Source organism: Theobroma cacao, chromosome 4 (genome assembly GCF_000208745.1).
Source record: "Theobroma cacao cultivar B97-61/B2 chromosome 4, Criollo_cocoa_genome_V2, whole genome shotgun sequence".
In the NCBI taxonomy this organism is placed as follows: domain Eukaryota; kingdom Viridiplantae; phylum Streptophyta; class Magnoliopsida; order Malvales; family Malvaceae; genus Theobroma; species Theobroma cacao.
In genome coordinates, this window is record NC_030853.1 from 23,221,543 (window position 1) to 23,235,860 (window position 14,318).

Below are 14,318 nucleotides of genomic sequence, written 5' to 3' on the forward strand. Positions count from 1 at the left end.
CTCCATTGGCCTATTAAATAAACCAACGTGTCACCATTTGCAACATTTATAATGTGAAACATGTCAGGACAAGATAACTTATTAAAACCATATAATATTCATGCCACGCATGTCATGCATCGTTGGCTCACATCAAGATAAGATGCCCTGCTATCATAATATCAATAAGTGGTGATTGTCTGGCAGGTTGGTTCCCATCCTTTTGTCTATATATATATATATATATATATGAAGTTATTTACATCTGATTAATAGTATAATGTAAACCTATAAACGTGCTTTTCATGATCATCTCAAGGGTGATCCTATTCTCATGCCACACTTTTTATTTTGCAATGAAAATTAATCACATTTACTGACATATAGATAATAGAGTCACCTATCTTAAAATGAAGTGCTGCAAAACCGTAAAATGGGGTTCCAAGTATAACACAACGGTTATCCCAAACAAGACCGTGTTTGCTAAATCATGTTGCTAATGGCTGATTAGATCCTCCACCATTGGAATAATATTAGGTCATTGGTATAATCATTTCAAATCAATCACTGTCCTTGCCTAGGGAGTTTGCTTTTATTATTTAACCATCTTGTTCTTATGCCTTTGCCGTTTAAATGGGATGCTAATAAAAAGTAGTATTATAAAAAACTGAACACGAGAAAAGCAAACGAGTGTGGAAATCCTACACGGCAAAACATACAAGGAAGGTGTCATCTGATGAACTCTGATTTTGAAAGCCTCTTTTGTCCAAAATAACATTGGAGTTTACACATGTCTCCTTTGCCCTCCAATGCATAGTCATTGTCTAAAAAATTTAGTAATCATTATTACCTTGGTGACTGAAATCGAGAACGCATGACCACAACTTTTTAGAAAAAAAAATTATTGCATTGCTTTCGATGTGATTTGTTTATAGTTCATGATCAATTTATTGGTGAAATCTGATTAAATCGGCATAGGCGGAGCTCACTAAAAGGTATATTCTTCGGAATTGCCTCTCTTTCAACTTGGCAAAGATTAATTTGTTATAATGCGTACAATATTTCAGAAGGGACGTCATTATATAAGACGAATGTGCTTAGTAAAAGAAGGTTAGGTTCATTATCTTTAAACATCTGATTCCCATCTATCCCAAGTTTGAAACCAGATACATTAGGATTAATCCTGGTTCTGAATTTAGAATTGTTTATGGGGTAAACGACCAAAACGTTCTAATACGGATATGATCAATATTAGCCAAACCAATAAGGTCTTAAGTTAACGGTAAGACTAAAAGCAAGTTCTGAGATCGCTAGATCTCAAGCTTAAATCCCACTCAATATAGATTTTCTCCAATTATATACATACTGGTTAGTTATTTGTTTAGTTTTAATCAACTCTCTTTTTCTGGTTGTACTAGTTCTATTGTATATGTTTTAATGTATTTCTAATTTTATACGTAATTTCCACGCAAAAGAAAAGAAGCTCCTCTTTAACCTAAAATCTGAACCAGGTGCATGGATTGGGCATAATGCATGAGTGCATGTGTAATCTAACCCCACTAATCTTGGAGACATGCCAAAAATTTACTGTTGGAGGGTGTAGTTTGCTCTTATAATTGAGTTGCATTCTGAATTTAGATTTCTTTATGGGGTAAAGCCAATGACCCCAAACCTCGAATCATGGATAAGATTAACATTAGGTCCCTCCCCTTAACCAAAAATCTGAACCAGCTACATTAGCAGATGTCTAAATTTGAACTGAGCATTGTTAATTTGTGGGTTAAAAGAGCATGACCACATTTAATCCCCGTCCTCTAATTTTAGACATATATGCCATAAAATTATCTCGCGGGTGACCAATCTGGTGTAGTTTGATCTTTTAATTAAGCTGGAAAATTTTAATTTTGAAAAATTAACTGAAATTTCGAAATCAGTAACATATTTATAGTTTATACTACTGTTTGAGAACATACGCAGTACCAAACTCATTATATGACTGAAAACAATAAGTCATAACAAATGTCTAAACCTTGTGAGATATAAACAACATAGGTAATCAACGAAGAGGTTAGCATAATTGGTAAGTTTGTGTTTTTTAACAGTGAAGGGTTGTTAAACTATCTATTTATCTAAAACTTTAGGTCACGAATGCATAAACTATAACTCTTCTCATGTCTTGCTATAATGGGAAAAACAAAGAGCAATAGTTGAATTACGGGGCACGTGAATTAATTAGGCTAATTCTGGCTTTTTCTCATGTCCCTTTTAGCATTTTTAAATGAACCTAAAGTAGTAAAATATACCGACAAATATTGCAAAGATGGTGCACAACTATATATGTTAGAGAAAACATTGATTAACCAATGAATAAATTACTTTCTTGAAGCAAAAAGATGATTCCCCTACCTAACTTACAATTGTCTATACGTATAGAATAAGCAATTGGACAATTTGGGTAGTTTGGTATGCTATATTTAAAATTTAAATAAATTAAATATTTTTAAAAAATCGATCAAATATAAAAAAAAATAAATTAACCAAACATTGAATTGATTAGGTCAATTCGATTTTAGACCAATTGATAAAAAAAATTTTTTTTTTTGTAAATTATAATATTAAAACTTATAAATTTCATTTATAATTATAAAATATATAAATAATCTAAAAATAATAATATTTGTCCCTTCACTCACATATTTGTTTTTTTACATAAACCATAAAAAACATAATAGTAAATGTATATTATATTTTATATCATTTTAAAAATAATATATAAAAAATATTATATATATAATTAGTTTGGTTTTTGGGTCGGTTTGATCTAAAAATTTTAAAACCGAGAATTGACTAAAAAATCAATTAAACCAAATGTTTTGAACTAATCCACCCAATGAACCAATTGGATTGAACTATTTTACTCAAATTGCATTTGGTTTAAGTGGATAATTGGTCTCATTCAATTTTGCTCACCTCTATTTACATCCTGCTGGAGTTTAGTTTAGCATCTATACGGTACTTAAATATATTTATATAGACTGCAAATAATTAGTTGTCTTTGTTTAATTTTTTTTATATTTTTTCTTCTTCTTCATGTATGTCAATTATTCTTTAATGAATTTTTTTTAAAAAAAAAGCTTCTTTTTTTTATTTAACTCCCAAATAAAAAATATTTTATTTTGTTAGTGTGGAATTTTTAAAAAATTAATTTATTTTTAAGTTTTTGTTAATGAATGTTTTAAGAATATTTTTTAAAGTTAATATATAAAATAATATTTTTATTTAATGCATTGAAAAGTCATAACACTATTTTAAATATAAAAAAATTATTATAAATAGCACATTAAAGAGTACGTCAGTACTCCTAGTAGAACTTTTTGTTATTTATGATGTGGTAAATATTAATTAATTTAATTTTGAACATTGTATTATGAATAAGGTTTTTTTTTTTGAAAAGTAAGTATAATAAATAAATTGACCTTCATAGATTAGTAGATTTCATTTTTGAATTATCTGATGAATTATTCACGCATAGTGAAAAAAAAATATAAAGTTAAATAGCATTCTATTTCATTTAAATAAATGTATCATTTTCCTTTTTTTTCATTAATAAAAGATCATATATTAATACATTTTAAAGAATAATTTTTATATACTACATTGAATAACAACGCATCATTTCATGATTAAAAATATTTAAAAACATAATATTCAAAAAAATCTTTAAACTAAATTATTCAAAAAAATTTAAAGAAGTCTTTACATTTTTATTACGTTTAATTAAACCTTTATAATTATATTTTTATTTTAAATTGAATAAATTTTTAAATTTTTATTTTGAGTTAAATAAGTTTTTATGACTAATAATTAACTTAATCAAAATATCATTTGTTATTTTATATCACTTGGCATTGACGTTATATACTAATATTTTATAATTAATAATAATATGACATGTGAATATATCATAATTGATGATAATATTACATTGATAATTTGACATGATAACATGATTGTGTGATATTTTTTACTCTCTATATCGATGCCATGTCAATGTCATATGAATATAAAATGACAAATGATATTATAACTAACAGTAACTAATTAATTATTAATTATAAGAATTTATTTTATTCAAAATAATAATAAAAAACTTGATTAAACATAAAAAAATTATTTAAATTTTTTTAAATAATTTTAAATTTTATTTAAATAGTATATCATATTTAAACTAGCCATCATTGTATAAAAATATTGAAATTTTCTTAAGAAAACAAGGTAATAAATTGCGGAAAAGATAACAGATTACGGGAAATTAAAATATTGATACACTTGCCATTTATTTTTTATAATAAGAACACTCACCATTGAAGGGCGTATAGCGCGTGGCCTTGCGGCCCTGCTTCTCAGTGAACGGCTAATTTTAAGCCTAGGTAAGAAGGCAACAGTGTAATTTTATAGGTAAAAGAGGGGCATTTTAACCTTATCCCTAGCTAGAAACAAACCAACAACTCAATTACACGTCAGCAGGACTACCATGGCTATATAAGGTTTCCCTCTCAATCTATTCCTCCATCTGGCTCCAACACCGTCGCGATCCTCCACAGCTCCTTTCCTTACTTTACAACGTAAAGTAAACCAAACAGAGTCAACATTTTCTGAACTCTGTTTCTTCTTTTTCCCCTTTCTTGCCAAAAGACAGAGGAGAGGCAGCGTTGGAGATAACGATGCAGAGATTTATTCCAGCGAAGAGGGTGTTGTCGGAAACGAAATATTCTCTGCGGTGGCAAGGACGACGCTGCTTCTCTCAGGTGGCTCAAAAGGAGGGTGATAACAACGATGTCGTTGTTCCCAAAATGCCCACCTTTGATTACTCTCCGCCTCCTTACACCGGTCCTTCCGCTGAGGAGATCCTTTCTAAGCGCAAGCAGTATCTCAGCCCCTCCTTGTTTCACTTTTACAACAAACCCGTGAGTTTTTTTTTTTTTGTTTGTTTGTTTGTTTGTACAGGATCTATTGAGTCTTGAGATACATAACGAAAATTAAATTAATTAGTTTTCTTCACATGTACTTTTAAGATCCAAAAAGCGATTCTCTTGACGTTGAAAACATTAAGTTTTAATTGCTGGACTGTCCTTTCGAAACGTCTAATGACGTGTTTTTCTCCATGCAAATCCTGTGTTTCATAGATTTTAATTTTAACCTTTGATTAAATTTAACACTCTAACCATATTGTCAAAAATTATATTATTCACGCACTTTTTTCATCTTGAAAATAAACCTAAGAAGAAATTTCTAGAGTTATTCACTACTGCACTTATTTATGGTCTATTTGGCTGCTTCTCAGATTCATGAACGGTATCAAGTTTAGTTTGGCAGAAATTTGTCCTTATCTAAATTCTATTTTTGTTATTGTGGGTCCCGTTTTTGCTTTCTTTCTTTCTTTTTTTTAATGAAAAATGAATATTCTTTTTTGTTATTGTTATTATTATTTTCCAGCTGAACGTAGTCGATGGGAGGATGCAGTATTTGTTCGATGAGACGGGTCGAAGATACCTAGACGCATTTGGAGGGATTGCTACGGTGTGTTGCGGTCACTGTCATCCCGATGTGGTCGACACAATTGTCAACCAAACCAAGCGCTTGCAGCACTCCACTGTCCTCTACCTCAACCATGCCATCTCCGATTTCGCTGAGGCCCTTGCCTCCAAGTTGCCCGGCAATCTTAAGGTTATTCCTCAACCCGTTTAACCATCACACGGTCGACGGTTTTGATAGCTGCTGTTTATATTAAAATAATCCTAATATATTTGGTTGAAAATTTTCAATTCTGGCCATATCTCAGGTTCAAATGGTAATGAATTTTTTAAGGTATTTTTTTGTCGTAGTATTTTATATTGGTTTGTAAATTAATTATAGTTGATTGGTTGATTGGTTGATTGCTAGTTAGATTTTGATTTTTACTTTGATTTTCGTTGCCCATGGCCCTTTCATCAAGTACCGGTATCATTTCTATGTTCTAACTGCATGGTTATATTGATTACCTACTAGATATGGATTTTTGTGAATAGATTTAAGTACTATTGGATTTAAATTTAAATCTAGTTAGTTTCAGTAGTTTAATTGGTAAATAAACAAGTTTTGATAGCTCAAATAACAGCCTGTATCGTACTTGCTGCATAACTAACTGAGATAAGTTTAGGTCAAATTATTGCTCAACTTGGAGGTGAAGCATGCATGACTGAATTTCCCATTTTTGCGTATTCTTCATTCTAATAAGATGTACATTTGGATTTAAATTGGTCTCTTCATCTACTTTCTCTTATGCATCTTAAGTTTGGGTTTCTATTTTTGTGTCTGTATAGGTGGTATTCTTTACAAATTCAGGTACAGAAGCAAATGAGTTGGCAATGATGATAGCAAGATTATATACTGGATGCCATGACATAATATCATTGAGGAACGCATATCATGGGAATGCAGCAGGGACCATGGGAGCCACTGCCCAAAGTAACTGGAAGTTCAACGTTATACAAGTATGTTTCGCTTTTTCGTATCGTATCAATTTGATGCTGTTATTTGTTTTTCACTTTTTCATATCGTATAAATTTGATGCTGTTATATGTCCCTTGGACATCATTTAAGTATTGATCCAGATATCAGTGGGCAATTGAAGTAGTTGAAAATGAAATTACAAAGGTAGGTGGTGATTAGGAACTACTGATGTTACATGAATCTTATTTTATTGTTGGATTGTGACCAAAGATTATTTTGCCATGGCATGAACATTATAATTGAAATTTACATCCATTGTTTGCTCTGCTTAGTTATTAAAAAACTCTGTCCATTATTCGGTATCATGTTTTCTGGAGAACATATATATGAAAGCCTAAACTGCTAAAATATGCAAGTACTAATCTTTTGGATAGAATGTATACTTTCTTTTCTTTTTGTTTTTTTTTTTTTTGGGGGGGGGGGGTTGTGTGGGTTGAAGAATATGGTAGGACTCGTCATAGAAGTGATCTAAGGAGATTTTGTTTTTTTGGTTTCTTTATATATATAATAATCAAAGAGAAGATCTCAATTGTGGAAAACTATATATTTAAACTTATCAGCAAACCTGTGAATAGCTTTACCCCAAAGTTGTGTGGGTAAAAAAATGTATCACATGTTGTTAGGTAGTTCTTTTATGACATGGACCACCTTTTCTTATCTTTAACACCATAAGGTCCATAAATTTTGACAAGGGTAACTGCCAAAATATGCCATGTGATTTTAGTTGCAACAAATGCTGACATAAAGACAAAGGACCACTTCAATATCTCTATCTCGCTATTTGGTTTTTTTTCTTCTTGGGGGTGGCAGTGAGGCAGCTAAAAATTCAATAATTCTTGTATCTGACAGCAGCTATTGGATCAGTTATTGGAACAGAGGTATTATTTATGTAATGCTTGTTATCTTTAGTACAGACACGTGTTCATGTGTATTGATAATATCCATAATACGTGTAATTAATATCTAATCAACCTAATTCTTTAACCATGCTTAAACTAATCATTACATGTGTTCAATGCCTATAAGCAGATGTTACTGCAACCATATGCTTTATGCAATCTGATGGATCAACCATGCATAGAGTTAAAATGCTTATGATAAATTATAGCAACTTGATATGTTACGGTTCCTTTTATCCCACAATAATATAATAAGTTTTGGTATTATGAAAATTAACTTAATCTGTCAGCATAAGTATGCCTAACTCATGAATATCTTCATCAGAGTGGAGTTCATCATGCCTTGAACCCAGATCCATACCGAGGCGTCTTTGGTTCTGAAGGAGAGAAATATGCTAAAGACGTTCAAGATCTTATTCAGTTTGGAACTTCTGGCAACATTGCTGGTTTCATTTCTGAAGCTATACAGGTAATCACCAATATTGACCATCTCCTTCAATTTTCATTTCCTTTTATCAACTTTCTGTGCTGTCCTAGTGAAGACATCATCACCTAACTTTAATTTTATGTTCTCATTGACAGGGAGTTGGTGGAATTATAGAATTGGCTCCAGGTTACTTGCCTGCTGTTTATAGCACCATAAAGAAAGCTGGAGGTCTTTGCATTGCTGATGAGGTTCAGGCTGGGTTTGCTCGCACAGGGAGCCATTTCTGGGGATTTGAGGGCCATGGCGTTGTTCCTGACATAGTGACAATGGCAAAGGTAAATTTTCTCATTTGTTTTGTTATAAAAATGTCCACGCTACCTCCCTTTGTTAGATTAGCACCACAACAGCTATCTTACTGTGATGGTAGCATTTTTTCAATTTTGATTGCTTATTCTGGATTATGGCTTTAGAATCTCATGCCAACCATTGTATTTGTTTTAAAATTCATAAGCAGTGTAGATAAACTAGCAGACTTAACGAGTACATTGGACCATTCAAAGTCAAATGCCTTGCTGTCACTAACATTTTGTATAACAAATTGAATGATGATTGAGATAAAAATTAGAATCTTGACCATCAATCAATTTTCACTTTAACAGTAAGAATAAAGGTATTGTATTACTATCGTACAGCTCAGCCATGTCTTACAAGCTGGCCTACACATAGCTGTAGACTTCATTTCCTCTGGTATTATTAAGTTTGAGTTACTCATTTTGCCTTATGCATAAAATGGTGATAGAAATAAAAATTAGAATGTCCACCGTTCACCAATTTTCACCCAAAGAGGAAGCATCTCTCTGGAATCTGTTTTTTCGTGGCTTAGCCATTTCATTTGCAGCTAGCTTTTGTGTTGTGACATGTTTCTTCAATTACATGGACAGGGCATAGGAAATGGTATTCCTCTTGGTGCTGTTGTAACCACCCCTGAGATTGCAGAAGTCTTGACCCGCCGATGTTACTTCAATACCTTCGGTGGGAATCCTGTCTGTACTGCTGCAGGGTTGGCTGTCCTGAAGGTAATAGAGAAAGAAAAGCTCCAGGAGAATGCATTTGTTGTGGGATCCTATCTGAAAGAAAGGCTAACTGCACTAAAAGATAAATATAATCGTAAGCTTGATCCTTTCTCCTGTTTACCATGCATTATAAAGTCATAGATTCTGTCGCACCTCCTTACTGAGAAAGAAAATTAACAGTTACCATCATTGCTGATTGTACTACGGGTGAATCTCTGCAGTTATTGGGGATGTGAGGGGAAGAGGATTGATGCTTGGAGTTGAACTTGTCACTGATCGCAAACTTCAGACACCTGCAAAGCTTGAAACTCTTCATGTTATGGACCGGATGAAAGGTTAGAGTTCTCCCAATCACATTAATCTTGCTATGAATTATACCTGCTTTAAATTGCTAATGGACCTATTTCTTATTGTAGAAATTGGAGTGTTGGTTGGGAAGGGTGGATTCTATGGGAATGTATTTAGAATTACCCCTCCCCTCTGCTTTACTAAGGAAGATGCAGGTCAGTTGCTCCTCTTTGGATGATTGTGATAGCAAGTAGTGCCCTTCTGTTTTTGAATGCATAATTTTTTGTTGCAGATTTCCTTGTAGATGCAATGGACTACACATTGGCGAAGATGTAAAGCCTCTAGTTTAAATGTGGATTCTGTGCGATCATTCACAAGTTGGTTTAATTAGTGCTGTATCATAACATCCATAATGTGAGTGAAAAATATCAATGCGCATAGATTTCTGCTTAAATAAGTTCCCAGACTTGCTATGACTTGATAAGCGATGAGTCAACAGCTCGTTGTCTCTGGGTTGATGAGTCAACAACTCGTTGTCTCTTGTTCAGACTCTCCAAGTCTTGCTCAAACTAGTTGCAGTTAGAATAAAGTTGTATGGGTAAACTTTCCCCTCTCCCTCCCCATTGGATTCTGGTGTTGTACCATGGCATAAACTATCCTACATTTGGATTTGAGTAAAAGAGTAGGAACAGCTTATGATTCAATGACCATGAAATTTTAAGAAAACATGATGAAAACAGTAAGAATTGTCGATATTTTCTTCACCAATTTTAATCAAATTAGATGGAAAGAGAAGGAAGTGTGAGTGACGAGGTGAACTCTGCCCTTTCCTTACCTGATAATGGTTTAATTCCGGCGGTAGTCCCTCCCAAGATAAACTTGCATGATGCAATGCCGATATCTCGTCTCAACCAAAACGTGTGACAGTTTTTCAATGGAACATTTGTTACTGCATGCATGGTGTTTCGATTGTAAAACGCTCTGTTAACCTTTTGCATCTGTTAGCCAAAAGAAATAATATTATTTTATTCGGAGTGGACATTATCTTGGCAGCTGAAATTAAACGTGGAAATGCTAATTAAGGAAAGCGTAGTTTGCATCCTAAAACCTCATAAATCTGCTTACCAAGTTTTGTTTGCAAAGAAAGAACGGTCTTCTTCTTTATATATTATTGTGTGTACAGGAAATTAATGGTGAATTGGTATGTAAACGGAGGTCTTTGCTCAAATTAAGTAAATGACAATCTAGTTTCTTCTTCGACTTCAGGTTATTGGTTATTGTTTATTATATATATATATATATATATATATAAAGCAGAGAGTTACGGAATTTGTGGGTCATAATTGAGGTGGTATATTGCGTTTTAAACGGGGAATGAGATAAGACATTGTGACTGGACGAAGCTGTTGATATTGAGTCATCTTGCCTGACATCCTCTCAGGTGAAACAAAACTTGTTGGTACAATATATTAGTCATATGCGGTGCCTTGTTACGTAACGCTACTACAGATAAGTTTAAAACTAAGCTTATGATTAGCGGCGCAGCGAGGTATATTCAAGTGGCGTCAATTAACCCACTCAACTTTTATAAATTATAAATATATATACATTGTTAAAAGTTAAATTTATATATATATATATATATATTGAAAATGTTAGCTACATCAATGATTTTGCCAAAACTTAATTAAATTTTGAATCCTTTGGTAGGATAACATTGGACTTAGGCTATCGGAATTGATCATTATTATTACATACAACTCACATGATGAGAGTAAATGGATTATTTTAATTTAAACTATTGTGTTATCTATATCTAGACTTAATTGTTATCATGTTATGTCTATTTAAAAAAGTTTGCTTAGGCAAGCTTTATCTTTATTTATTATTTAACTAGATATTATCTTATTTTTTATTGATGATACTTATCCTAGAAATAAGTTAGGTTTGAAAAGACCAGTTGTTATATATTTTAGGAAAGTTGACCTCCTAATTTCACTTTCTCCTTTCGTCCTTTTGGGTACACACTAAATCACATATATAGTTGCACTTTCGTTGGAGATAAAGTGCCACTCAGAATCAGAGCAAAGAATTTAACAAATTCCTTTGCCACCATTAGAGCAGCAGCAGTGTTTCGTTTTTTAGTTCAGATATGTCTCTGATCTGGCAAAGTGCATGCATAGATTAAATCTTCTCTCATTGAAACCTCTATGAACTAGATCGTTGTATTAGACATCCTATAGAAATCAGTGCTCCGGTTAGTAGATGATGCCCTCAAATATCTAGGGACGGATCCAAAAATTTTTATGAGTTGTGTCAACAATTAATAATTTAATAAGTTTTTATTTATCAATCAAAACTAAGTGTAAGCATCCACAAATCATATAAAGTTAAATCTAAAAATCAAATAATCAAATAATATATCTACAAAATAAATAAAAAACAGAAAGACTCATAATTTCAAGATACTATTTGATATACAATATTATTTTCTATTAACTAGATTTTGTTTGAGTCCCAAACTATCAAATTAATTGAAAAATATTTAAATATGAAATATTTAAAAATTTAGTTTAGATTGAAAATTACTAGATAAATTGTTTTGAGAAAGTGCAAAACATAGTCAAGGATTGAGAAGAAGAAGAAGAAGAAGCCTTACTACAAGTCTCAAGGGTAGGATTTGAATTTTTTTGGAGAGAGAGGAAAAGTAGTTTAAGTTTTGATTTTTTTTAATAAAATCTTAAATTATAGAAAAAAATTCCTTTTATCTTTTAACATTTAAATATTAATATATAAATTACTTTTTGATAAATTTATTTAAATTCTTTGATCTCTTCCTTACAAAATTATGAAAAAAAAAATTAAATGAGTTCATTATTGTCATTGATTGTATAAGACTTCAATTAAAACCCTAATTAAGTAATATACTTATATAAATTTTTAGGAATTGAGAGGTGCCGTGGCACCACTCCAACAAGGCTGGGTCCGCGCGCACATGCAAGTATCTAAAACAGTTAAGAGTGGGTTTGTACATATTAATGAATTTCTTGCTTACGAATATGATGTGAAATTAAGACTTTTTTTTTTCTTTTGAAAGGAAAAAAATTACAATATTGATGAATTAATTAGGAATAGTCTTGTATTCTACTTTATTTGTATCAGCATATATCATTCCATGTTAAGCCATATTTCATGTTTTACAAAATGGAAAATAGAAATTAACTACTTTATAATTAAAATTTACTCTTTTTGGAGTATGCCTTGACAGCATTCTCTAAACTTTGAATCTTTCTTGAGTACTACTACTTCAAGGGAGAAGGATTGATAGACCAAAAACCTCGATTTGCTTTGGAAATAGATAAAGCATAAATTGCAAGTAGATAATTAGATTGGTAATAGCAAGGAAAAACAGAGATTGTCGACAGATGAAACATTAATTTGGTGACATTATTATACATATCCGCAAGTCAAAGCAGAAAACCAAGGGAAACTGGGAAACATTGAAAAGGTAATTCATAATACTAACCGGAGAAGAACCATCAATTCAAAATTGATGCTTGCAGCGATTTAAAAAAAAAAAGAGTCGAAACTTCATGTTGGAACAGGCGTTGAAGATATGCGATAGTATCTCCTGTGAGTTGCAGAGGGTTGGCGAGCCAGCAAGCTTGAGAATCTGATAGCTGACGTGAGAACGGAAGCTAAGTCCATGAGCAAGCACGAAAGCTCCTGGAACATGCTTATGCACTTCCTTAAGATCACACTCATCAGTATCGAGATTGTATGCTCAAATCTAGGCATTTCTTGATCTTGGGATGACAAAATGATCCAAGTAACTAGATAATATTCCATGCTGCATTCTTTGTGTAAGTTCTTGACAAAACATGGTTCCGCTTGTACTTACTAAATTGCCCCTCTTTCTCTCATTTTATTCCTTCATTTTCTATTTTTGTTAAAGATCTGATTAAAGAATCTTTAGCTCAATTAATGAATGAATTTCTGATTGGGTGCCACCAACAACTTTTTAATATAAGATTACAATAAATTATCTTTCAAAACCTTCTTTTTAATGTGAAATTTTAGAAGAAAGAAAGAAAGAAAATAGCAGAAATTGGGGTGGGGCAGAAATGTAATTTTATATGAGGATGTAAGGGTGGCTGCTGCTAAATACTAGATGAGGACATTATGAGGTCATCTTGTAGTTGACACGGCGAATTTTAAACAGTTCGTACGCTCCAATTGAACAATTTTGGTTGAAAAATGTCGACACTCTTTCGAGAAAGTAATTAGAATAACACTTTCTTTTCTCTACCGAAATAAAACCAAACGTACTTGCCCACTTAAAATAATTCTAATAATTAAGTTTGAGTGCATTGTTGATCTAACGATTAAGGATTCAACTATGAGATTGAGAGAATTTTCCACTTTATTTAATATGCTAATGCTATTTTACTTAGTTCATGTTTCTCAAATTTCAAATTATTGTTAATAAAATTTAGGGTTATTATTTTAATTATATGAAAATAATTTATATTATGTATATATATAATATATTTTTTTGTCCCCTAATTCTTTTTTATGTTTGATTTGACACAAAAATTAAAATAAATTTTTGTTATTTTAATGTATTTTTATGTCAAAAATTTTCAATGTGAAAAATAAAACAAAAACAATGAAAAGTTAATATATATATATATATATATAGAGAGAGAGAGAGAGAGAAGAGAGAGAGAGAGAAGCAAGAGTATTTTGAGATTTAAATTCTACAGCAAAGGTGGTAAAGAAATTGAAATTGGAGAAAAGTGTTAACTCATTTTTAGCATAATAATCAATGGTGGTGTTTAGTATTTTATAATGTAGTATGATTACAAGTATTGTAATAGTAAGTAATGTGATTGTAAAGAATATAATATTACAATTTTTGGTATATAAGTAAAGTATTGATTAAAACGTATAGAAAATAACATTATAACATTTGATTTACAAATATTTTGTTGAGAATATAATGTTATCAATTTTCAAAATTACTTCTATTTATTAAAATATAAGTTCAATATACTTGTATTTTTTATTATTAAATTTTATTTTTTATATTTTTATAAA

General features: G+C 31.4%; 1 protein-coding gene across 1 annotated transcript; it reads left to right on the plus strand.

Annotated features, from left to right (window-relative positions):
* On the plus strand, positions 4,543–9,971 carry LOC18602267 (alanine--glyoxylate aminotransferase 2 homolog 2, mitochondrial). The gene is made up of 9 exons (XM_007033534.2): positions 4,543–4,946; positions 5,476–5,706; positions 6,342–6,512; positions 7,756–7,899; positions 8,013–8,192; positions 8,799–9,024; positions 9,152–9,265; positions 9,347–9,433; positions 9,511–9,971. Exons 1-9 carry the CDS (start codon positions 4,704–4,706, stop codon positions 9,552–9,554), a joined length of 1,440 nt encoding a protein of 479 aa, XP_007033596.1. The 5' UTR covers positions 4,543–4,703; the 3' UTR covers positions 9,555–9,971.

Excerpts from the sequence above, each read along its gene's own strand:
- LOC18602267 (XM_007033534.2), top strand. The coding sequence starts at position 4,704 with ATGCAGAGATTTATTCCAGCGAAGAGGGTGTTGTCGGAAACGAAATAT. Across the intron at positions 4,947-5,475 it reads TTCACTTTTACAACAAACCC|CTGAACGTAGTCGATGGGAG; the intron begins GTGAGTTTTTTT and ends ATTATTTTCCAG. Across the intron at positions 8,193-8,798 it reads ACATAGTGACAATGGCAAAG|GGCATAGGAAATGGTATTCC; the intron begins GTAAATTTTCTC and ends TTACATGGACAG.